The 26846-nt window shown below is 37.9% G+C and overlaps 2 protein-coding genes across 5 annotated transcripts in view; one reads left to right on the plus strand and one right to left on the minus strand.

Annotated features, from left to right (window-relative positions):
• Positions 1 to 26846, plus strand: part of LOC149569647 (uncharacterized) — a 173751-nt gene that overhangs the window by 46269 nt on the left and 100636 nt on the right. For all 4 annotated transcript variants that reach the window (XM_089822369.1, XM_089822371.1, XM_089822370.1 and 1 more), the window contains exon 5: positions 1860 to 1934. In XM_089822369.1, the coding sequence (XP_089678495.1) occupies positions 1860 to 1934 (75 nt within the window). The remainder of the gene's footprint in view (positions 1 to 1859; positions 1935 to 26846) is intronic.
• LOC149569648 (uncharacterized) lies at positions 5901 to 6518 on the minus strand. The gene is made up of 2 exons (XM_089823429.1): positions 6333 to 6518; positions 5901 to 6227 (listed from the first exon to the last, which is right to left on the minus strand). Exons 1-2 carry the CDS (start codon positions 6516 to 6518, stop codon positions 5901 to 5903), a joined length of 513 nt encoding a protein of 170 aa, XP_089679555.1.

Consider the following 26846-nt stretch of genomic DNA (forward strand, 5'->3'; position numbering starts at 1 on the left):
TAAATCAGAGTTATCATTGTGCTTATATGGTGTTTGAATTGGAAGACAAAACAAGCGTTTCATCTCAGAAACAATTTGCAGAGTACAGTGGGTGTTTTTTTGTGCAGATCGCTGCCTTTAGAGGTCAGAGTTTGGGAGTTCAGGCAGCCACTATTCAGCTGTAAACAGCAGCTAATAATTATAGGGGATTGCGTTCTGAATTTCTGGGTAGCGTAGTATGAGCCGGGGCACTTTTATTGCTATGAAATGTCTCCAAACTGAGTTGCATCTTTTTGTCACTTAAGAGCATCAGGAGAGGGCTGCTGGTTTTGTATGACTACATTACTCATGGCATGCACCCAACAAGGAGTCCACCAAATATGTCTATAGACGGCCTCAATCATCTTCTCTGTTGCTCTACACACATGGGCTGCATCTGTTACTAGTACTACCTGCATCAATTTGAGGCCCGATTTCCTCTATAGCATCGTTCAGGATCTGAAACTGAAAATGAACATCCTTGCTATGCTCTGAACAATCAGTAGCTCTAAGGAAATAAGGACCTGTTGTAGAGGTAACCATGATATTGATCAGTGGACGATGCTTAATGTCTGTCCACCTATCCGCGACTATGTTGCAACCACTTGTGACCTAGGTTTTCTTCATCTTCTCCATCAAAATATTAATCTTGGAATAGTTTGATCCAAGATTGTTGTCCTCAATCTCGTCCACTAGGTGATACATATGAAGGTCCGGCCCATTATCTTTGCCACAGATTCCTTACAATAATGAGAGCGGGACACGTGGAATAGAATGCCGTTTGCAAAGAAGAATTTGCCAATGACATCATCTGCCTCATCCTTTTCTTGCACATTAAATAGATCTGCCAATGGTTGTGAAGATGGGCTAGCCATCTTACATTTTCCCGTAGCATCTTCTACCCCTGAACTGGATGGTATTTGTAGCCTTTGAGTTTGCAAAATAGAAGAAGAAACTGCAGAAATCCAATCAGCTCCATTTCTATGTGGTAAAGTGCATGATATGGGCGCCTTACCCTCATTGCAACTCCATAATTTTAATATTTCAGCCCTGTAGTTCAACTTCTTATTCACCTCTTTTTATATTTGTTCACCTTTGCCTCAAACAAGAAGGAAATAAGCATTAGTTCTCGTAATACTGCAAAACCTTTCTTCATTACACAAGTTGAACTTCTACTTTCTAGTTCCCTCAGCTGTCCCAAGCTTTTCTGGTACCTTAGTTGCAAAATTTCTTAATGGTGATTTTGAGTCAAAGAGGCCCATGGCACATTTTTTGAGGATTTCAGAAGAGCAGCTGAAATTTCCACTCCAAGTAGAGCTTGTTTCAGTTTGATTTCCCTCACCACCCACTTCTCTGCTGGTTTCATCAGATGAGTCATTTTCACTTCCAATTTCAACCCTCTCATCCTCACTCGTTCTGTTGTTGCTCATTGTGACAGTGATAATGATGCTACGACCTGTAACATACAATAATAGAAGGATGTAAGGAGATTGCAGCTTTATTTCTTGTATAAATAATTAAACTAAAAAGTTCATGACAGAAACAAGAAACAAGAAAATTGCCACTTATTGCCACTTATTGCCAATTATCTTACACTAAGGGTCATGCAATTGAAGTGTCTTATTGTAAATACAGTTGGTTCTGCGGAAATAAATAGCCGCTTTAATTTGGTCAAATTGTTATTTGGCTGGAAGTTTATTGCCGTCATAGATGTACAGATTCTTATTGTGGGTTTCTAACTTGTTTTGCCCTTAGTAACTTGGATATCTGTTAATAAATATTCAGTATCTGTCAATCAATATACACAATGTTGAGTTGCCCTTCTCATTATCTGAATGTAGGATTTATCAGGACGTCCCTTCTTGGCTTATGATCTTTGCATACCTAGACAAAGAGTTGGCACATATGATACACAGGTGATCTCTTTAGATTTGATGTTATGTTTTTTTCTTCTAAAGGTTGAGTTGTCTCAGTTTATTATATATGATATTCTTGCAGCATATTTGTAGCCAGACACACTGCTACGATGTATTTCAATGCCTAAAAGTTTTTTTTAATTCTCCATGAAACTTCATTTGAGAGAAATTTTATTTTTGTTACAGGCCTTTTCTTTGGTAAATTATTTCTCTAGATTGCAGTGCATTAGCATGCCTGTAGATTGATAATGGGAGGGTTAAGGCTGACATATAAAAAAGTAAGACAATAGCATCATTTTTTTTTCTTGACAGATGAATACATATCTGATATAGACTTTGTCAAGCACACTGAAATAAACCACTGTCAGTAAAGGATGGATTAACAATGAATGCTTCTGGAAGCTCATTATGTTGCTGAATTCTAGAAAGAAAGATAGGTAATATTTCATGCCCAAAGATGGGTTTGGAAGCTGGATGCACAGTGCTGAGAGCTACAAACCCTAATATAATTAACCCAAAAACTTCTTATACAGATCAGGCACACTCTGTAGTATTTCTAAACCTTATTATAGATGTCTTGTCAATATGTATAAAGATAATTTTAATTTATTGAACTGAGAATGAAATTTTTTATTTCCCTAGAAGTATTATCAAAATTAGTTGCTCTCAAAAGAAGCAAATGAGTGAAAATGTAGAAACTCGAAGGAGGTTAAAAACTCTTTAGAACACTGTTGTTGGATGTAAAATTCCTTGCCATTGAAGGGACGAAGTTGGTATAGAAAAATAATTTCTCCAACTAGCTAGTATTGTAAGTCTATACAGTTGGATGAATGCAAAGCTTGTAGAGCATAAGATGTGTGACAAACCAGAGAAAGAATGGAGATGCATGCTTTTAAATTTCATTGCATATTTGTAAACCACTTAATTAATCATACGACTACACTTTATTTCTACAAACAAATTTCTGCCAACCAGTGACTAAAATCAAAGCTATTTTTCCACTAACATGAATAGTAGTGCTGAGTATAGTTGATGATATTAGCTCCTAGGCACCTCACTATGGCCATTGGGACATCTTCTTTAAGGTAGGGTTCAAACGTATCACCATGAACTGCTTGGATCACTCTCTGATGGAACCAAGTCCACCCACTTGTACACTTGAGCTCTTTTCTAACTCCACCCTAAACTTTTTCCCTTTAATGGGATAAGAGACAAGAAGCTCATTAGGGAATTGGCAAAAATGGAACAAACGTTCCCCTGGAATGATGAAGCTAAATTTTGATTGATCTTTAAAACAAAGTCCAGTTGTGTGGGAGTGTGCCTCATAAAAAGGTCACAAGTCCATGAAGTATATTGTATATTCAAGAATCAAGGGAAGAGTGATGGAGTTGTGGCTAGGAAGTCTTACTTGACTGCCTAGCCATGCAACCCAAACAATGCCAACACCATAAAATAATAACAACTAAGCAGAAATTTATTCACTTTTAACTTGCTTTAGAAATTACGGGTATATTCAGATTTTACATTCACAAGTGACTATATGTTTATGGCCTTTTTCTCTCCTGGTATCTCTAACCCACCCTCATTATATCCTGAGGCAGTTACCCCTTTTTGTCTATGCCACTCCTCAAACTCCTCTCGGCTTCCGAAAAGCCTTCTTGATGTTAGCCAAATTGTCTTCTCAATTGGCCAATGACATCATGACACTTCTTCAACTTCATTTTTCTTCTAACAGGAAGTTGAACCATTAACAATCGATTAGGAACTGGATAGTGGTCTTTCGATTAATCGCCTTGACGTATGTCTTTTCTTTTATACTTTCTCATTGGTAGTGCAATTGTTGGGAGAAGTTTTAGCTGTTTCTATAACAATTTTGTCAAAATCTGCCACATATTGTCTTTGGGAGTCTTTCAAATCACTTACTATAGCATCAGAACCGGTTAGGAACTCCATGTCAGTGATTTTCATTTCTGCCTTTTTCCCTTTAAATTTGAAGTTCAAACAATGGTAGGAACTTGTAGGAGAGTTTTGTTCTAGGAACTGATGATAGTTTCAACTTGCTTGTCTTGTTGGAGATTTTGGGTTCTCTAGGAACCTTGTGTCAAATACTTAATTGGGGATTCTTGCATTTGTAGGAACTCCAAAAGAGCACTGTTTGTGGCCTTCCCAGGGGCCTCTTTTGCTATGCTTTAGTCCTTCGTCTCCGAGTCAGCTTATTTTGCTAGGAACTCCAGCCTTTGTCCTCATCTGATCTCCAATTGTTCATTGACAGGGGTTTGGGTTTTGCTCAGACCTTTTATATACATGCATTGGCCATCAGTGCAATGTCATCTCTTGGGAAATCGAAGCATATCTACATGTGAGTAGGCTGTTTTCTATCTGGGAAGACTGAAAATCCATGCCTTTTTCCCATTGGTCATTGGGTTAACGTTATTGCTGAATGCTCAATTCAACCCTCCGTGTATAGGGGTGTCAAGGTTCGACTGATTGAAACCCTTATTTTTCTTCCCCATCATCGAGGTAAGGGTCTAGCAAAAAGCCTAATGTTCACCCTCACAGATTGGGGTATTGAGATTCTTTGTGCCCTTTTGCTCATTTTCTTCAGGATGTTGGGGTTATAAGTTTTATTGAGATCCTGAAATTTGAGGCTTGATTGACATGGTTTTGCCAAATCCTTTGTTTAGAGACATCTTTGAAATGATCATCAAGCCTTGCAAACTGACTTTGATCTTTATAATTTTTGATGAAATCCCTTCCAAACAATGATGCCGTTAATACTGGATGAAATTTCCTTTTGAAAGCAAGAGCTGGCAAACATCATCAAAACCAGAGAAAATTAAACTAAAATAGGAAAACCCAACTTGATTTTTTTTAATTGATGTTGATCGGCCGTGCATTTGAATGCTCTTGCATCAGACACTTTTGAGTAGGAAATTTGTGAGTATAGCTCACAAAATGAAGTTGAGTAGTAGAACTACCCTTCTAGGTTGTAAACCAGCTGCAACAAAATTCGCTGCTTAAAGTAGACGCATTAAAAACTTTCATTGTTTTCTTCTTCTAGCATTTTGTTGAGACATGGATCCTCCTCCTTGACAGAGTGTGATTTTCATTCCTCTTCTCTCTCGTGGATTTACGCCCACCATATCTCAATCTCCTCCTCCAAACACGTTTTCTCACAACTCTCTTCCTCATCTCACCTCTCTCAACTCTTCTCCTTGTGGGATTCAAGCATACCATAGTCCATCCTCTGCCATCAAATGTAATGTTCTCTCCTTTGCTCTCGTGGGACTAAACTGGTCAAAATTTGACCTCATCCATCAAAGGTGCTCAACATCCTCTTTTACACTCACTTCTTATTGTGCATGCACCTCTCCATCCTATGCTACAACATCTTTGACATTCCCATTTGCTGTAACCTTTTCTCATAGTTACACCGCCCTAGGAGACGGGGGGACAAGTTTCCGAGACGGGGGGACAGAGGGACCTTGATTTGGGGACGGCGAGGGGACGGCGGCAGGGGATGGGGGGGTGGCGAAGGGAGCAGGGGTGTATGTACTATACATATGATACTTAAAATGCTAGTTATGAAAAGATGCACTACAATTATACAATATAAGATACATAGATGTAAAAAACATTGAACATTGCACTGAAGTTTTCAACTAGAACGTCATGATTAATGATCAAATAAGTTATAACAAACAAACAATGAACATTGAACATCAAAAAATATTCGAAATAATAAATATTAGTCTATATATCAGTCTTCAGATCAATAGTATGAGTATCTAGATTCTACTATCTAATAGTAATCAATGATCATATGAGTCATGACTCATGACATAAAGATGATTACAATTAAGTATCATGTACCATGAACCATGATATCAAAATAAGTATATAATGCAAACAAAAACTACAAGTCTCCAAGAGTCCAAATCAAAATGCCAAATCAATGATCAATGATCAATGATCATCCCCTGGAGGTTGAAACTCATCACCATTGGAACTATCAGTCTCTCCAAGATCAAGAGCTGAAAAGGGAACACCAACTAGCCCTGTGGTTGGATCTAAAGCATCCTCCTCATCAATCTGCGATGGCTCCTCAGGCTCTACATCCCATCGTGATGCTGGGCTTTCCTTGTACACACTTGTGGTGCGGTCATTGATACGCAACACACTGTGTACAGCCACTAGCTTCTCTGCTCTTTGAGAGGTAAGTCTATTCCTCTTAAGAGAGTGGATGAAGCTATATGTAGACCAATTCCTCTCAGAAGCTGAGGAACTAGAAACCTGAGATGAAAAATAATTGGCTAATGTAAGACCCGGGAATTAGAAGTTGAACAATGATCATTGAACAATAAACAATGAAAAGTTAAAAGTTGAGGAACTAAGTACCTGGGACAGCAAACGAATAGCTAGTGTGGTGGTTGTAGATTTTGGTCCATAAGCTGACCACCACAAAATGGGATCCTCTTGTGCCATAGTCTTGATATCCGCCTTTGCCGCTTGTTTGTAACCCCTAAGAGTAGCAAATTTGGTCCACTCAATGCGAACCTTAGCTGCTGTCTCAGGGTCATACATCCTGCCTATGCACTTGAAGAACCCTTCCTTCACCTGAAAAAATTTAAAAAGTACAAATTATTAGCAAATAGAAGAATCAAGATACTAGTAATGTAAATGATTTTAATTTATAAAATGATAAGAATCTAAGTCTTAAAGTGTTATATAATAATAATAATATAAATCACCTCATCATCGTGAAGTGGTGTAACTCTACCAGGGCTAGTCATGTACCACCTCGGATTCAATGCATATGCAGCCATGTGTAAGGGTGTGTTAAGTTTGTCCCATCTACGCTGAATAATAGGCCGAATGTGATCATTGTAGAAGGCTAATGTGGGGTCCTTCTCTCGCACAACTACCCTCATCTGCCCAAGCATAGAATCAATGCACTCATACACCTCTCCAAGTGTGGGTGCATCCCCATCTCCATACCTGATCACCTCAAAGACTGGCCTAATAATAGAAACAATGTATTTTGCATCGCTCCAAAATACATCACTCTTAACTATATCCTTCACCCTTATCCCCTGCTCTGACCTGGAACCATCTCACCTATTCCATTCATTTGTCATAACCATTAGTTGCAGTGGCTCCTGCAAATCAAGCATTCTCTCCAAGAGAATGAAATAGGATGCATATCGTGTCTCAACTGGCTTCAAGAACTCCTTGTTGGCGAAGCTCCTAAATAGTGCATGTGAGGTGTGGTGGTTGCAGATATACATTTGCACATCTCTAGCATCACTCACCACTCCCTTTATCCAACTAATCTTCCCCATGTCCTTTAGAGCATTGTTCATAGCATGCACACAACAAGGAGTCCACCAAATATGCTGATATGTGGCCTCAATAAGCCTCCCTGCAGCTCTGCACACATGAGCTGCATCTGTCACTACTTGGACCACATTTTGTGGCCCAATCTCCTCAATGGCTTCCCGAAGAATCTGAAACTTAAAATCAGCATCTTTTCGATGCCCCGAGCAATCAACCGCCCTAAGAAAGAATGGGGCCTTTGTACATGTGACTATGACATTGATGAGTGGACGGTGTCTAATGTCCGTCCACCCATCCATGACAACGCTACACCCCGATTCCTCCCAAACAGCCCTCATGGTCTCCATGGACTCACCAATCTTGGCATACTCATCATCCAAGATTTTAGTCCTCAATTTGTGCTCACCTGGTGGCACATATGATGGTAATCCCGCCTTCGCTACTTTCTGAAATGCCTCCTTAAAATAAGGAGACCGAGCAATGTGAAGTGGAACGCCATTGGCAAATAACATTCTCCCAATGTATGCATCTAACTTCTCTCTCGTTTGGGCTGCAAACAATTTTGCTATAGGGTTGTTGTCACTAGACTGTGCCCTGCGTTTCCCCTTGCTCGTCTCAGCTGCTGCTACACCTATAGAGCTATAAGTAGAGGAAGGTATGGAGGCTGCCCCTGGCAATGAAGTAGATGAAGCTCTATGCTGTGGTCTAGAAGAAGACATGCGTCGGTGTTGTTGCCCCTGTATTTGTTGCTCATGCACCTCCTGTATAGTCTGAATCTGTTGCCTACCAGCCAAAGTAGTAGGCACTGGAAGGCCCAAGTCCTCTGGAACTCCCCAAAGCTTGTTGAATTCAATTCTAATCTTCAAGTTTGTGGATTTACCCAAAAACTTACATGGTTGGACACCTTTACCTGTCCAAAAGAGGAAATGTGCATTCACTCTAGTGATGCTACCATACCAATCTTCACCACAAATATTGCATCTCCACTTTCTTGTGCCACCTGTTCCTTGTCCGCTTGTTATTCTAGTGGCAAATTGTTTTAAAGGAGATTTTGGATCAAACTTACCCTTAGCCCACTATGCCAAAGCTGGGGAGGGGCAATCAGTAGATGGAGTACCAGATAGTATAAAACCAGTACCCATGGAAGTGGAACTAGTTTGGGCCCCTTGCTGATTTGGCCCAACCGGAATCGCAATGTCACTCTCATGGTCACCCCTCTCAACAGTGTTATCATCATCCTCAACCCCAACCTCAGGCTCAGGCTCATATTCTGATTCACTGCCACTATTTGAATGAAATTCCATCTCATCATCACTATGAGTATTCATTGTGACACTGCATTTCACAAAATGAAAAAACAAAAATTAATAAAGCTAAATTATTGAAATTTATAATTTATAAATGATAATCATAACCGACGACTTCCACTCTCTTAGAACTATATTGGAAAAAATTTATTAAAAAAAAAAAAAAAAAAAAATTTAAAACGAAAATTGACTTCCAATGGTTCCGTAGGATTTGGGCTTTTCTGAGCCGATTTCAGTATGTAAGAATTAACAAAAAAAGTTAAAAAATTTTAACTTTTTTTGTTAATTCTTACATACTGAAATCGGCTCAGAAAAGCCCAAATCCTACGGAACCATTGGAAGTCAATTTTCGTTTTATACTATTTTTTTTTAATATTTTTAAAATTCTTTTAAATTTTTGTTTTAAATTCTTTGAATATAGTTCGAACAGAGTGGAAGTCGTCGGTTTAAACAATCCGAAATAGATATTTCAAAGAGTCCAATGATAACAAAGGTCGTCTAAACAAACAAAAACATTCATAAACATGCATTTCAAAATCATACAAATTCTTGAGAAAGTTAGAAACCCTACCTTTTGCTTTAAAAACTTCAACAAGATTCGGTGAACCGGAACCTAGAACCACCCTCCTCTTCTTCTTCTTGCTCCTAAGCTCTCCTTTTTCACTTGCAAACACTCTCTTCACTCTTGCACAAACCCTTATCTCAGCTCTTCACTCTTCTTCTTCTTGCTGTTGCAAAAAATGAGAAATGCAAATGTGAATCAAAATGAAGAATAGAAGGGTTTTAAACAAAGGAGGAGGAATGGATGGGCCCCACAATCCAATACAATAAATAAAAAACATTAAAACATTTTAAAAATGCATTCAACTTTTTGTTTTTTTATGTGTCTTTTTTGCTTGCCACGGGAGACGTCTAGGCGTCCCCCCACAACGAAGGAGACTCCTTGCCGTCCCCCCGCACCCGTCTCGGAGACGTCTCCCTGTCTTGGAGACATCTCGCCGTCTCTGGCGGCGGTGGCGCTTTGAGTGGCGCCGCCCGAAACGCCGAGACGCCGTCCCCCCGTCCCAGGGACGTCCCCGTCTCCGAGACGGCCCAGATTTTTGGGGGGGACGCGTCCCCGTGTTACACTGCCTTTTCTGTCTCCTTAAACTCTACTTCACCTTGCTTCACAACCAATATCTCTAGGCTCTTCATCACCTTTATGTCCTCTAAGTGACATTTAATTGTTTTTGTGACATTATCTTTCTGCTCGTCCTTTACTTCTGTTGCAACCTCTTTCACATCTTCAACTGCAACTTCATTTTCCATTTCTTGAGTTGCTTAAGGACATTCCTCCGAAACTCCTCTATCTCTTGTACACACAGGTCCATCTATAAATGAACTTGTATCAAAAGAAATATAGGACTTCGCCTTACCTATATTCTCCTTTTATTCCCTTCTCTTGGCCTCTAATGCTCTAATCTCCTTCAAACCTTTCAGAATACTCATCATCAATTCAAGCCTTGTACTTTCTCTCTCTCTAATGACGAGGATTAAATTCCCTAATGCCTTTTTCACAACCAATCTTATGCTTTTTCTCTTTTCCATTTTCACCACACACACACTCGGTTCATTTCAATTCTTTCAGTATTATTGATCTGCTTTCGCACTGGCAACAAAAGTCACTCTCTTATATAGTTATCCTCTACCCAACAGGAACCTTGGAAGATGCATCTCTATGCTACCTCTACTCACTTCCATTGTGAATTATGCCCTTGCAGCTTCTACCCAACTTTAATTCCAGTTGAAGGATATCTGACATACTCTCATTCCTCAAACTTTTCGAGGACACTCATCCCTAGTTAGAAAATCGTGCTCTGATGAGATTTGATGCAGTTGTGTTTGGTGGGTCTAACCAGAGTACCCAGTTACATAGCCCAAAAAATGCCAACTCCTTAAAAATAAGAACAAAACAGAAATTTGAAAATGGCCGTGTTTCACAGCCTTTCACTCTCTTTTGCACTATCTCACTAATGATAGTTCCGACTTCTTCCTCTTGTTTGAGTTTTTGAGTTATCTAGGATCCTCATGCTAAACCCTATCGCGGGTTATTGCATCACCAGGAACTCCACAAGAAATGTCTAAATGGTCTCGGTTGTGGCCTATTCACTATGCCTTAGTCGTTTGTCTCTTGATCGATGTTGCTTACCTATGACCTTCTCCAACCTTGCCTTTTTCTGATCTCCAGTTCATTATCCACGGGGTTATAGCCTTGCTCAGAACCTGTTTGTTCATTCCTTGGTCATCAGTGTTGGAAGGTTATCGAGTATCATTGGAAATCCGTGCCTTTTGTCAATTGGTCGTTGGGATAATAATGTTGCCAACCGCTTGATGCAGTCCTCTGTGTATGGAGATGTCTGAGTCTGACCAGAATCCTAATGTGTTTTCCTTCCTCAACATCAGGTAAGAATTTGTTGATATTTTGACATAGACCCTTTCATATTGTGGGTGTTGGGTTCTTTATGACCTAATACCTGTTTTCTTTAGGATGCCAGAGTTGTAAGTTTTAGTGAGATCTTGACGTCCTAGTCTTTGAAATATCCCAAGCACATATACAGAAATAAAATAGACAAAGTGTGCAATGATAGACTGACAAATCAGAGAACAATTACAATTCAGATACAGTTCAAAGAACCCTGCACCATGATCTTCTATTTATTATCCACGTTGAGAGTAGCAGACTATAGCCATCGCTATGACTGATATATGAATAGCAGTATGCTTGCAAAATCAGATATCTGTATGTTGAGGTGCGAATGTCTGATGGTTGGATCTGCTGATGTCTATGTATCCATCCTAGTGATGTTGGGATGCTGCTCTTCCACATGATGATAATACTCTGATAGCAATCAGATATATTTCACTGCTGTGGATATGGTTTATGTTGTTCGATGTATTGCAGGAATAGAAACCTAGGACATCCTATATAATGTAGTGTGTGATAGTGAGTGGGGGAACATTATGGTTGTGGCGACTTAAGGGTTTGCCCAGAGATAAACTTGTAGGAGAAAATGAGACGTTTGCAGTAGAGGGATATGGCAATGAAGATTTTGCAGGTCTGGTGGTCGGGGTGTGAGATATGTAATTTCAGTACTGAATACAGAGAGCAAGGGAAACCTGAGAGAGTGAGAGCATGAGAGAATCTGTCAATAAAGTTTGAAATATGTTTTTATATACCAGTACCCACCAAATTGCCATTAGAAAAACATATTGAGTAATACCTTTGGGTTTTGGAAGACAAGTTACTTCGAGATTTGCACTGGACAAGAGCTTGTGATGGAGCAATGTGCAAGGAGACTAATGGAGGTCATACTTGTGTGTGTGTGGATAGAGCACTTCAGACAAAGGGTAACAGGTTTCTAATGTAGCAGCAGTCCTGGCAACACTATTTAACAAATCATTAAGGGCATACAGACTTTGGAAACAAAGAAAATAAGTTCTAAACATTACTAAGGGGGATAGACACTAAAGTGAGTGTGTGATATAGAAGAAAAGTGAGATTTGTGCAATATTTGAGTCTTAAATAATCAACATAATAAGATGCATTGGTTTTCATGTTTTGTTTAAAATTCAGCAGGAAATTCTAAATAAGACCAAAATAAACTTCAGATATATGGCCATTGTCATGAATATGCTCACACCCAATATTTTGGCCCAGGATGCATTTCTGAAATCGGAACACATTACTGGAGACCATAGTTTATTTGGGAAAAAAGTCGGCCATTTAAAAAAAAAAAAACTTGGGAAAACTCGGGAACTTAAAAAAACCACTAAAATTTAATTCAAAATACATTTTTTTGCAAATTCCGCATCTAATGAGTTAATTAAAGAGAGCACAAAAGAAACAAGCAGAGTTTATATATATATATATATATATATATATATATATATATATATATATATATATATATATATAGTGGGTACAAAATCACATTCTCATGCGGAATGCTGATGGCGGGAAGCATAATAGTAAATAGATTGCGTCAAGCTAAGAGTAAATACATCATTACAATCACATCTTCCTCTTCCCAGCTCTACTAGCATACTGTAATTCTCTATTTTACATAATATATATAGGCTTTTTTCTTTTTGTTTTTAACAAAAATAAATAAATTTAAAAATAGTAATAATACTAAAAAAAGAGTTATTCTGAAAAACTCGCCGATTTTTTGCAAAAACTCGGCAATATTTTCTCTAGCTGAGTCGCGATTAAATCTGGGAAAGACTTGCCGGTCCCAAAAACTCGGCGATTATGCCAACTATGTTGGAGACATCTCACATGAAAGGAGTTGTCCTGTCTGTACCTCCTCAGATCACCCAAAAGTAAACAAAAAATTGAAATGTAGCACCAAAAAATTCAAACTTTAAAAGGCATCTGGTGACAGTTTTAACTTTTAACCATAGAATTCAGCATTTTACTGTACAAATGCACCAAACAATTGTGAATGTGGGAGGAGGAAGATTAAGGAGCAATTTCTTCAGTCTGAGCTTGAGTAACAAGGATTATAAGTGACGAAGTAAGCTGTAAACAGGGTTACAATAGTCCATAGTCTAAATGTTGGTTCTCTAATTTTCAGTTTTATATATTCATTTTATTAGTGCAAATGCAGGGGTGGATTCTCATTCGTGTTTTAAATGTCAGTTTTTGTTCACGGTGGACATACATCATGGTATTTTTCCAACTTATCTTTTCTTTAAGTGTCTTTTACCACTGCCTGCTTGCTAATAGTTAAATGAAATGAGGCTTGACATCCATTCAAATACTGTTCCCTACATATAGTTTCTTTTGTTTTGTTTTTCCTTCTTTTTGACATCTCCAAGTACCTCTTTGCTCTTATTCTAAGAAATGGCTTGTCTGTACCCACACTATATATCTAACCAACATCATGTTGGTAATTTCTCTCCAATCCTTTTTTGTTCTAACCAATGTTATGTTTCTTGGGCTGTTGTCTAGAGTTAGAATTCTGATGTGAGTGACACTATTTTTGTATCTAGGAACCTGTGTGTAGGGCTTAGTTAGAAATGAAACAGCAAGTGCTTTTTTGTGGGCACTTGGGAAATGCCCACCGACTGTACCACCACCGCCACTGTGGTCAAGATACCACTGAGAAGTTGGGAATCTTAGGGACAAAGGGTCATCACGAAGACTCACAGGAGTCCCCTGACTGTCCTAGAGACACCTAAGAGTCTCTTGTGGCGTTTAGTTGAAATTCCAACTGAAAACAAAGAAAGATGATAATATTTGTAATGAAGGTTTTTGAGGTTTTGGAGGCCTTATATGTGCTTTCTAGTGGTTCTTTGGTCTGGAATGTTTGAGGGATTCTGTGCCTTTGCCCAATTAGTGGGCTGTTTATCTCGTTGGGAGCTATGCCCCTTGACTCTTGTTGGGGGCCCAGCCCTTAGTTCCCCACAAAGGGTGTTGCTACTTGACCTTGTTTGAGTGCTTCTACTTGACCACAAGGGGTGCTGCTACAAGGCTTGCTCAAGTTAGAGATATGATCTAGAGTCAATATCCTCTGGTAACGGGCATTTTACTTTTGTGACATTTGTAACCTTGAGTTGAAGATATGTTAGATGGTTATTATGTTAGATGGTTATTATCTTTTAAATAATTATTTCCTTCAATGCTTAGAAATCAATTTTCCTCTCTCTACATAAATGGAAATCAGTTAAATTAGTTGATTTTCAATCGAACATGAAACGTAACTGCATGCATGAGATAGTCTTACTTGATGGTCTTGTTGCCCTAAATGATATTGGTTTATTACAATATAGTGGTATAATTTTTGTGCCCTAAGTGGTATATGTGGACTAACCTGGGTTTCATAGATGTTGCCCTAGGTGGATTCCGGTTTCAGAATTTAGGGTATGGAAAACTTGAATCCTCTATTTAGATTTATTGATGATGCCTTCAATTGTTAGCTATGATATTTTGGTTAAACTGATTGTAACCGTTAAGCTCTCTCGTATGAACATAACTGTTATAATTGCCTTCTCATAAATGTGAAGTAGTATCTCTATTTCGATATTATGTTAGTTGTTAGCTAGACCTCGAAAAAGGGGATGTTATATATGGTATTAGAGTTCTCGGTTCGACACTAAACCTTGGTCCCAACACATTTTTAGGGAAGCCAAAAATATAAAGTTGAATGAGACAAGATGAATACTTATTTTGCATAACTGAACATTTTAAAACTTAAGCTGAAAAATCACACCAGAGATCATCCAGAATAGCCAATAAGTGGTCTATATGAAATGGACAAATGGATAAATTTGCAAATCATGAAGATGAATCAGAGCTATGAAAATTATCATATTTGGCAAGTCGAGCGGTGGGTGATCGGGCACACAGTGTCCATTACAAATCCCTGGCCAGGGTAGGATTAGTGGCAAGATTGCTGCTCTGATCACTAGAGGTTAGAGTGTTAGTAATTGTAAGATAGGTTGATTGGAAAGTGTCCACAACCTCGGCAGCTAACTAGTCAACACTCTAACACTAGGATGCTTAGATGGAAGGAGCAAAATGATGTACATGTGCCTTATCCAAGGTAGGGAGGGGAGTGAGACTTACACTAGGTCAAGATGCCTACACTTGCATAGTGCATACCAATTTCCACTTCTCTTGATGCAATGTGATCTAAATCTTGATCGTAACTAGTTATTTTTTTAGTTGCATGTTTTCAGCATTATACTTTATGCAATAACATTTCTGTTTATATAAAATGGTAGTTAATATTTTGTTATCAATTTTTGGATTTGAATTGAAAAATTGTGAACCATGATTTTGAGATTCCTTGATTTTACAATGGTTAGGAATACATATATGTTGCTAGTTCTGTTCTTTTCTAATGTTGATTAAATGACGAGAAGGCTATATATCATTTTGTGCTCCAGTATGGAGTAAGCACACTTGCATAATTGAAACTATTAATGCTTATTTGTAGATGTAACTTTTGTTTGACTTGAGTTCTTCCTTGAAACATTATGGTGACAGGATGGGCATGAGATTCTAGGTCACATGAATGAGAAAAGTGAATTTCCAAATCTTCATAGGTGATTGGTGAGCACGCCAGATGATCTACCTTGGTGACAAGTGATGGGACTCTAAATTTTGGCAAATTCTAGAGCTCCAAGCACCATCACAAAGGGAAAATCTTTAGATCTTACCCGCTACCAATATGCTTCAAAACAACTAAAGGTCATGATCGGGAGAATATAGACAACATTATGTTATTCAGGAAAAATGGATAAGCCTTAGCATTTATATATGCAAAAACCATTAGAGAAGTGTATTCAATGTCAGAATCATGTTGTGATAATTTCAAGCACAGATTTTGATTAATACATGAAAGTGTCCTCTATTTGTTCAGACAGCACGTAGACAACCAGCAACAGTTCATGAAGCACAACACACATACAATATGTTTTACTATTCACACCAGGATTACTCTTAGTCAAGTCTTCTGTGTTTCCAACTTCTTAAATGTTAAACTTCTGATTCACTATAGTCATGTCTATATCAAACCTCCCATCTTTAGTGGGAAATATTTCTAGAATATGTCATTTCTCTGTTGATACTGGAAATTGTTTTTGAAACGGGTCCTGTGCATAAATTCCAGATTATATAAGTTGAATCTGAAAAATTTGCACAACCAAAGGAAATTTACATAAACAACAACACACCTTAATCACCCTTGGATTTGGAAAGCACAACAGAAGTAGATATCTGTGTGTATTGAGATAAGGAGTTTAAAGTCAGACAAAAGACACTACTGAAATTGATGGAAAAACATTGACAGTTGCAAAAGTCACATAAAGAACTTGCCACGTCACTGATATTACGCCATCAACTATTTGCTAAGAGCACCGAACTTTCTGTTTCAAGTCTTAGTAACCAGCTTTCAGAGGAAGCATGCCGTCCAGATGTATATGGAGGCTATTTCTGTCCTAGCAATGTAAGCTATTGTATACACACAGAAAAAGCAATCAATGTTTCCATTCACTGCCATATCGAAATTGAGCATGAGTATGCAGCACGTACACGCACAATGAAAATATTAAATAGCAATCTACTCTCACATAGTTAACAAACCATATGTGATATGAAGAAGCCATTAAACTGAGAGATGCGATGGAAAGGAAAGATATTACTGTGAAGTATGAAAAATAAAATTGTGCGAGGATGTGCATGCGACGTTTCTTATGCAGGTCAAATTTGAATACATGGTCATCCGATAGAAGATAATTAAATTTGATAAATTAAGTGTGTATTTTCAAAGGATTAATTACTTTGGTCAAGAAACGATATGATTTTTAATTGTGAAAAGTCACCATTCCTTATATTTAAAATATAAATAGCGGGCAGATATTGTAGGAAGACATATCCGAACACTTTATATTCTCTCAAAAGAAGCATTTTTTATATTTATATATTTTTGTGAGGAGGAATAAGGGCTAAATATGGCTTCATAATGTAAATTCCATTAATTTTATTTTTAAAATAAAATAAAATGTCTTTTGTTTATTTTTGAATGGTGTGGAGATTTAAATTGTAGGTGAATCATCCTTTGTAATTAATTTTTGGAATTTTGTATACAATTTAAACATTGGATAAGTGGACATGATCATTTAGCATTTTGAATTTGATCATTACAGATATTGTGAACTATTAAATCATTTCTGTATTTGTATCCAGTTTGTCTCCCTGCCAAAGGAGTTAAAATTCAGTTTGGACTAATTTAAGATTGCATAATATTTGGTTTGTCGCATCTTGATGATTTAATTGTTGGCAGTAAAGTGTGTAAAACATTATGAAGTTGTACGTGAAAATTCACTGAAGTTGACTTTATTGTCTGGATTAACGAGGCACTGGTTTTTTTATTATTGAAGTCATAAAATCTATATATTCCTTCTACAAGCATCAGATCCATTTAAAAAAAACCTTATACGAAACAATCAACTATTATCTAGCATCCAATTTCATTTTGATCGAGTTTGAGGACCTTGCCAGCCGAAGAACTTCAAAGCTTAAATTTGCTCTAGAAAAGCCTTGAACCAAACAATTAGTGTTAAGGTGAAGGTTTACCTGCTTGGGTGTAGTGGAGCTCAAAGTGCAGGGGAATTGAGAAGTATTCCCGTTCATTGGCCAGAACTGATTGAGAAGTCCTATCGGAGAAGTGGCAGGCTCTTGGATTTCCAATCTGTGGTTTTGGGAACCAACAACAAGAACCCTAGTAAATTTGTTTCAGATACTTATGATGAATTTAGGACCCAAGAATGGATCGAGCCAAGAAATTTTGGCATAAAAGGTAATGATTTAGAGCATGGAATTTGATTGAATAGATTACGATGAACTTACAATATTTTACTTTCATCTAAAAATTTGAACTATGTCTCAATCAAGTTAGTGTGCACATAGGATGCATAGATTGAAATATCCTATATGGAACAAACAATATTGAACAAAGCTAATGATATGAGTTGATGCTATGAGAAGTGTATTATTATGAACTTGATTATGGATAAGTGAGGGGATTTCTATAGATAGAGTCCTATGAAAATGTAAAGGTTTATGGCTAGATTGAACTCAGGATCCAAGCCACTATTGGAATGATGTGAGTAGAACATACAAGCATCTGGGCCACACCCCATCTCAAGAATTGTGCGTGGTCGTGTATTCCAACGGCTTAGGAGACTGGGATGTAGATAGTGTGGTACCATGTTAAACATAACCTCTATGATCTTATTGGATGTAAGCTGATCTCTCATTTTACTTTTGCTACATTTTTATACATTTATGATTCACATGTGGAATTGATTGTACATGATAATGAAATATCAAGACCTACTAAGCTGTTTAATCGCTTGTAAGACTTATATTATATTAGTGATGAATTATATTTCTATCATGAAATGATTATTCTAATGAAATATTATTGTGATAAGATGGTCATGGAGGCCTAGGTTACATAAACGGGCATGGATCCACTAACCATTTCAGGTGATTTGTGAGCCTCCAAGGATGATGTACTCATTTAATGAGAACCATATACTAGATGGTATGTATGAGTGATTTAATTTCTATGATCAAGGTATGATTTAGAGCATGTTATTTGAAGAGTTGCAAATTTTTGAATGAGTATCTCACTCTTCATTGTTGAACACTGAAAATTCTCTTACATGAGATAATAGAATGAGAGTTGAACTAAAAATATTGTGTCTACACGAGTATGATAGGAATATGGAATAGAATATCCTAAAAACATGATCAATTCAAAGTTATGTTGGAATGGGCACATGTACGGTAAAGTAAACACAGAGTTCATCGAGGACAATGAAACACAAGGGGGAGGGTATGTTACATCCCAATTTTTGGCTTAATTTGAAAATGTCTATATAACTATTGATGTTTCATGTGAAGTTAGTTGATACATAAAATTAGTTATGATCATGTGAGATGGTAAGGTGGTTAATAGTTATAATTCCATATGAAGATGACATGATGCTTAATCATTATGATGGTTATGAATAATAATTTATTATGATAATTGTGACCATATTGAGGAATTTGATATAATTGTGTAGAATTTCTTTTCTGTAGAACCACGTAGAAGTGGGGGAAGCATTGCCAGAAAGTAATTGGGCATGGGGGGGCACCACCATCATTGGGTAAATAGGTATGAGTTGTGAACCACTATGGCTAAGGGAAAATGGCTAGACAAGCAAGAGTATACGTTGGACAACCATGAGCTAACTAATTAAATTAAATTATATATCACTTAATAATAAAAGAAATCAGTAAGCATAAATTGCGTTATGAACAAGTTGTTACCTTTATAATTGTGTTGTTGGTTGGAGCCTCCTGGTATATAAGCATGTCCTAACATATCAACGTCATGATACTTAAATATCTATACATGTACATACATGCATGTGTATATACGCAAACCAATTTTATACATATATATAAGGACGTATACACATACTTGATATTTGGCGTATGTGTAAGAAATATATGGTTTGGGGATTACACATGTACATGTACATATATACGTACATATATAGGTATCTATAAATACCATGATGTTATATATTAAGACAATATTATTACTTCTTTCACCTTGGCTATGGTTTAATATTATTTCATGTGTAGCCACCTTTCATATTTCTATATTATTTTCCATCAGGCTTTATAATTTGAGATGGCCATTTTTAATATTTGTGCCGATGACCTTTTTAGTTTCTTTATAGAATGTTGCCAAGTAATAGCTAATGACTCCTTGTTTTCCATTAAAACTCACACCACCACCATTTTCTTGTTCTGGCTTGTAACCGAGCATGCAAAAGAAGCAATTTATATATTGTGATTCCATTATCGGGCACTCACTCGATACCATAGTAATTAGCAAGCATTGAAGCTTCGAGTTTTCCATTTTTCCCAGTCTAGATAGCTCTGTTATTGCAATTGTTTTATAATTATGATAGCTTTGTTATTGCAATCGTTTTACAATCATGATAGCTCTGTTATTGCAATCGTTTCCAATCACAATAACTCTGTTATTGCAATCGTTTCCAATCACAATAACTCTGTTATTGCAATCGTTTTACAATCATGATAGCTCTGTTATTGCAATCGTTTTGTAATCACAATAGCTTTGTTCTTGCATCCAATTTTTGTCCACGATGGCATTTTGATTTGCATCGTCTGCAACTCTATTCCATAAATTTACATTGAGCAAGAACCTCTGTTTGTATAAGCATGTTTATTGTTTGCAAGTGTAGCGAGTTTCCACTGAGGGAGTTCAAAGTCTGCAAGTGCAAGGAACCTATTTGCACAGCTAGGAGGCAGTGATCATTGTCAGGTTATGCATTATATTATTCCTTCATTTATGCTACAATAGAAGGATAAATGATGATATCATAGATGCGATCTTCATATGTTGTCAATGTTTTATTGCAAGAAAATCTGCTACGCACATGTTACTTACAAGATTCTTTGTATGATATGATGTTCCAAAGTACCAAAGTACATATTGTGCATGTTGATAAAATAAACTGACTTATATAGAGGTGTAAGCAACATGCCTCTGAGATGAGTTCAGTATTTGAAGCCATGATAAATTCTTTGTGCAATGATGTGGATTTAGAGTTGCAAATTAATATTAGAACTGAATTCTGCTCAAGGGACTTCCTAGGAAGCACCCATAAGGGCTAGAATGGTTAAGATAGGGTGGGAGGAGAGAACATCCCTGCAATGGCAAAAACAAGATGAAATCATTAACGTACTTATAAATATAACAACTTTAAATAATTGAGTCAGCTCATGGTAGTCCAATGTTTAGATCTTGTGGTCTAGTTGAGCAGTGGGTTGATGCTCTAATACTAGGATGCTTAGCGGATGGACAGGGTGTCCCATGTATATTTTCAGGTAGGGAGGGCCTTTCTCGATTGAGATTGTGCATGGATAAATTAAGGTCCGTGGTTGGGAGGTTAAGCCCCCGACAATGCTTCTCCTCTCCATTAGACGCCAAGGCTTACACAAGATAAAGAAATGATCTGTAGTCAATATCCTCTGGTAATGGGCATTTTACTCTTGTGACATTTGTAACCTTGAGTCGAAGATATGTTAGATGGTTGTTATTGTTTAAACAATTATTTCCTTCAGTGCTTAGAAATCGAATTTTTTCTTTCTACAAATTTGGAAATGAGTTAAATCAATTAATTTAACTGCATGCATGAGATAGTCTTACTTGATGGTTTTGTTGCCCTAAATGATATTGGTTTATTATAATATAGTGTTATAATGTTTGTGCCCTAAGTAGTATATGTGGACTAACTTGGGTTTTGTAGATGTTGCCCTAGGCAAATTTCGGTTTTTGAATTTAGGGTATGTTAATCTTAAATCCTCTATATAGATTTATTGATGATGCCTTCAATTATTAGTTGTGATATTTTGGTTAAACTAATTGTAACTGTTAATCTCTCTTGTATGAACATAACTGTTATAACTGCCTTCTCATGAATGTGAAGTTGTATCTGTATTTCGATGTTATGTTAGTTTTTAGCTCGGCCCAGAAAAAGGGGATGTTACATCTTTAAACTCCCACAAGGGGCACTGCCCCTCGACACCCACAATGGTGCTCATTGACGTTGTTTGGGGCTCTGCCCAAACTCCTACAAGGGGCGTTGATCTTGACCCAAATCTCCACCCATCATTTTTATTGTTAATATAATCATTAACATGTTTTTTATGTTTATTTAGTTTAAACTTCACTACTTATGCCAATGTTTCATTTTCAATTCTTATATATATTCTTAGTTTTCTCCCAAAATTCCACAACTTTTGCCCCATTGTTAACACTGAAATTTACTTTCTATCATTGTCAGTATTTAATGCTTGAAGTTTTAACTTTACATGGTATGCCAAAGTTCCAATTACAATTCTTATTCTTATTCCTTACACATCTTTATATAAGACATTTTTGACGTACTGTGTTTGCACGCCCTTCCACCTCCTACTCGATATTGCCCCCCTGCTAATTTCAAACTTAGGCCCTTAGTCTCCCAATCCCCGAAACTTATCTGCCTGTCCCCACATTTGGAAGCTTTGTGTAATGTCCCCTTTTTTAGCATTCATAGCATGATGTTGTTGTTAGCCTCTTTCCCCACGGTCCCGTAGGCTAACCAGGACATTAAAGGGACTTAGAGGCCATTTGGCCTAGATAGTTTCAGTTGCAGGTCTTTCTGAGGGGTTTTGAGGCAACTTTAGGCATACTTACTATTTATAGTAAGTCATCTTGGGCATGGGCAGACATCCAAAGGCAACGATATGTCGATGGTAATTGTTTAAAATCGACAAGAAGACTTGTTTATCACTGATAAGATTTGTTATGCATTGATAAAGCTATTTTATAAAGTTAAATTTAAATATTTAACTTTATTAATGCATAGACTATAGTTGTGAGAAATATTTAAATTAGAAGAGTCCCCTTTATTTTATATCAAATTGGAGACATAAGTTACATAAAGGGAGTTATGTTTTATCCCACATTGAGAAAACGAAGGATGGAGCTCTTGTGAGAACACTATAAAAGAAATGGAAGAGCTTCTTTTATGCATGGTTGGAAATATCAAAGAAATTGGGGAATTTGCTGGAGATTATGTCTCAATAGTTTGGAGGACGAAATCCCTTCAAGCTGGAAATCTTGATGCCATTGAAAGATATGGTTTTGAGATTCAACATAGTAGCAGTCCGAAAAAGCGGAACCGAAAAAGCAGGCTGAAAAAAGCGGTTACGAAAAAGCTGTCCGAAAAAAGCGGAACCAAAAAAGTAGGCTGAAAAAGTGGGTGTGAAAAAGCAGGCCGAAAAAGCAAATCGAAGAAAGCGAAGTAGAAGAGGCAGCATAGGAGAAAATTATTACAGCCATCTACAACCAGGTTCTTTGTTATGTATTGTTTTTTAGGGTGTTATAAGCTTTCAGCTGTAAGCGTTCATTATACCAGCATTATCATTTTGTAATCCATGTAAATGCCAAAGTCTTGGCCATATTTCATGAGCATTGTAATTTTCATTGCAATTAAGAAGATAATAGTTGCTGGTGCCATTTAAGCAATTTAATATCATTATTTATCAGCTAGTTAGTTTGCATACCAACTGTTTGTAAAAATGCCAGTTGGCTGTAGGTGTTCATTTCTCATGCTCAGATCATATATATGCACTGAATATTGTCAAAATTAGTAGCACACTCATATTAGGTCATTGTGTAGTCCATTGTAGTCTTCTAGCACAAGATTTTCATTGATGCAAATTGAAGAAAAAGTCATTTGAAGCTAGCTGAAATACTATATCAGTCATATGTCCCTTGCATGTGAATTGTTTGATGAAATTCCTTGAGCTTTCATCAACATTTTTTGAGGGCAGACTAGAGGTGAGTTATTACAGTGGTATCAGAGCTATAAGTCTTGCCATCCTGTAGAAGTCTTATAGGGAATTTGGAATAGCCAGATAGAGAGAAAAATGTTTGACAAAATGAATGCCGGTCCAGACCAGGGAAAGGAAAGATTCTTACAGTTATTAGACACCTTAGCACAGGGACAGCGATCAGCAGAGCAAAAAGCACAGGAACAGAGTCAGAGATTTGAGCTTATGGTGCAGATGATGGCTCGTCAAATGGGGTCGAATGCTAATGTGGTTGGAGGAAATAATCAGAATGGTAATAATCAGAATGCTAATAATCAGGATGGGGCACATAATGGAGGCGAACAAATTGAGAACAATTTCGGTCATGCACCCCAGCAAACTAGGACAGTGAGTTCGAGGCCCATGGTTCCAACATTTCCTCCTAGAGCTCCAGAGTAGCCCGTACCAGAGCCCCATATCACTGATATATAGGACCAGTTGAGGAGAGATTGGGAAGCCGGAGGTCCAGATTTTATAGCTGCAATTACCCTTAGGGAGTATATAGATGTGTGGATGAAGCATATGCCACGTGGACATGACAGGAACCAGAGCTGTGAGCTACAGAAGAAAGTAGGGAAACTTCAATTACCAAATTATGATGGCTCGGGGAAGTCTACAGCAAGAGCTTGGGTTCAAAAGCTTGACACATATTTTCAAATGAACCCTATGCCTGAGGAAGAAGCTATTAAGTATGCAGCAATTCACCTGGATGGGTTAGCACACGAGTGGTGGCATCATGGTATGGTCACTATGGGTCATGCACATATTACCTCCTATGTGGAGTTTAAGGAGAGACTAATTGAACGTTTTGATAGGCCTAAGGATCGTACCTTCCCTATGACAGGCAAAAACTTCTATGAGGAGTTTAACAGACATGCTGATTCAATACAGGGAGACATTAGCACATCTTCAGGTAATGGTTTATCTGCATCATCTTCATAGGTAGAAGGGGTTACAGACGTGCAAGTTGAGCCAGAAGGTGATATCACAGGCACACCGGATTGTGCGATTGACATAGATAGTGATTTCAGTACAGTTGGGTTGGATGAAGTTACAGCAGTTGAGGATACCGTCATGTTTGAGGATAATACAGTTGATCAGAAAGTGAGCATTCAGGACTTTGCAGAAAATGAGTATCAGGCACAGTTGGATGCTTCTTCACATGAGATAGAGGCTAGTAGCTCTTTACTTGGTTTGGCAAGCCAGCTAAAGACAAGGGACAAGAATATTCTCACGGCTTTATCTCATCATGACAGGATACATGGATTGATTGAGAATCACATTTGGATGATTCAACTGCAGGAGAGACAGAAAGGAGTCACAAGAGGTTCTTCTTGTGACGACTTACAACAAATCAAGGAAGATGCAGTGAAGGAGGAGAAGGAGGTTGACTGGCTTTTTCATGAGCTAGAGGATACTCGAAATTCCTTGGTGTGTACTCTGTTGGCTCTCCAAGATTCTGAGAGACACGTGGACGAGCTTTGTCTTGAGGTGAGTTCAGTTTGGGAGTTGCGCGTATAGCAGGGACTCAGTTTTCTTTTACAGTCAGGTCACATGATGATGATATGAGTATGTCTAGCATTCACACTCTGGATTCAGAGATTGTAGACAGGTGCATGAAGTCAGTTGGTATTGTTCACATTACTCAGGTGAGAAGTTTACTTGAATTGCCAGCTGGTTTCCGTTCATGGATTAGATGTTGGGATCCTTATCTTAGTACTTGGGATCGTTTTGACCAAAGATATCTATCATTCCTTGGTAGTAGTATCTGCTGCACCATCATGGACTTGATTAGTAGTTTGCCAGGTGTAGTTCTCATCCATGCCAACAGCTTGTTTGATGCTGGAATTAGTTTTACACACCTGTGTTGGGCATTGTTCATATATCCAGTCAACCATTCTTGTTGGAATGGGTTGATGATCTCTCAGATATGACAGAGTTTACAGAAGAGTCCCAGGATCTGAGTATTACAGATGATAGCTATTCCGAGGTTACTCCTTTGGACAGTGTACCAGGGATAGAGTATAGGAGTTCGACCAGTCGGCACAATGATGTGTCTAGTCAGCTGAGAGTTGGCGAGTGAGACATTTCTATCGCTTGTGAGCATTTTGATGCTGCTCATCAGTTGTTAGCAGTTTATGGATGGGGTTCTCCTACTAGTGATGAACAGGGAGGAAATTATCTTTCCTTGACAGAGATCCACTCTTTATGGGAGGCTATCCGGATTCTGAGACAAAATTATATGCAGTTGGTAGCCGACAGAGATTATCTTATGGAGTGGGGGAGTACAGCATACGATGCATTATTGGCCAAGGAAGATGAGGTGAGTGAGCTTACTCAGCAGCTCGAGGTGACTTTTGAGATTCTTGAGAGTACACAGTTGGCTTTCGAGGAGTCACAGTTTCATTTGGCTAAGGTGACCATGGAGTTAGAGTGACTTCAGTCTTTACCAGATTCTGTACAATCAAGGACCGTGGTGTCTGGTGATCCGCAGATGTCCATGGTCGAGGTTGATAGAGGTAGTGGAGATGAAGATATATCTGTCCATGACACTAGTATTGGCATATTTGGTCCGTTTCCACTAGAGGCAGGTTCAACTGAGTTGGGCGCTGCAGCTGAGCATTGTGATATGTTTGACTTGGAGGGCACAGAGACTAGTGATGTTGTTGATTCTGCACTCTTGGCTATATCATCCTCTGACTTAGCTGATGATCAGTCACAGTTGGTTGTATCACGTCTGCAGGATGAGTCTTTGATTGGGATTGGTTCTTTTTACTGGCATTATACTGTAGGATATGTTCATCGGTTTGCTTTTGATCCATGTGTTGAGGAGTTGATGGCAGACAGGTTTGGTCTGGGCTCTCATTTTTGCTATCTACCGTGTAATGACTATTCACCATCAGCAGTGCATGGGTGTTATGGTTATGAGACAATGACCGGTGATCTGCAGAGTTGTGATAATTGCAGTAGGTGTGCAGTGTGTGGATTCTCTGTATTTGGTGCAGTTTCATGCGGGAGTATTCATCGTTGTTGCAGAATTGTATTGTACATTCCACATAGGCTAGTGGGATGTGTTGATGGTATTTACTATGTTGGCAGTTTGGGTTATCTACTCTACTTGGGTTCTATTATTTCGAGAGCTTGTTTCTCATGGGTTCCTGACTTTGGAGTTTGGGTGAGTTGTATTCGCCAATTTGATTATGGATTCCTCTTGGTTAATTTTCAAAGGTTGTTGCAGGAGCCTATGTTGACTGATAGCAGTATAGTTCA

Source organism: Cupressus sempervirens, chromosome 3 (genome assembly GCF_028749045.1).
Source record: "Cupressus sempervirens isolate cs-2001-9-10 chromosome 3, ASM2874904v1, whole genome shotgun sequence".
Lineage (NCBI taxonomy): Eukaryota > Viridiplantae > Streptophyta > Pinopsida > Cupressales > Cupressaceae > Cupressus > Cupressus sempervirens.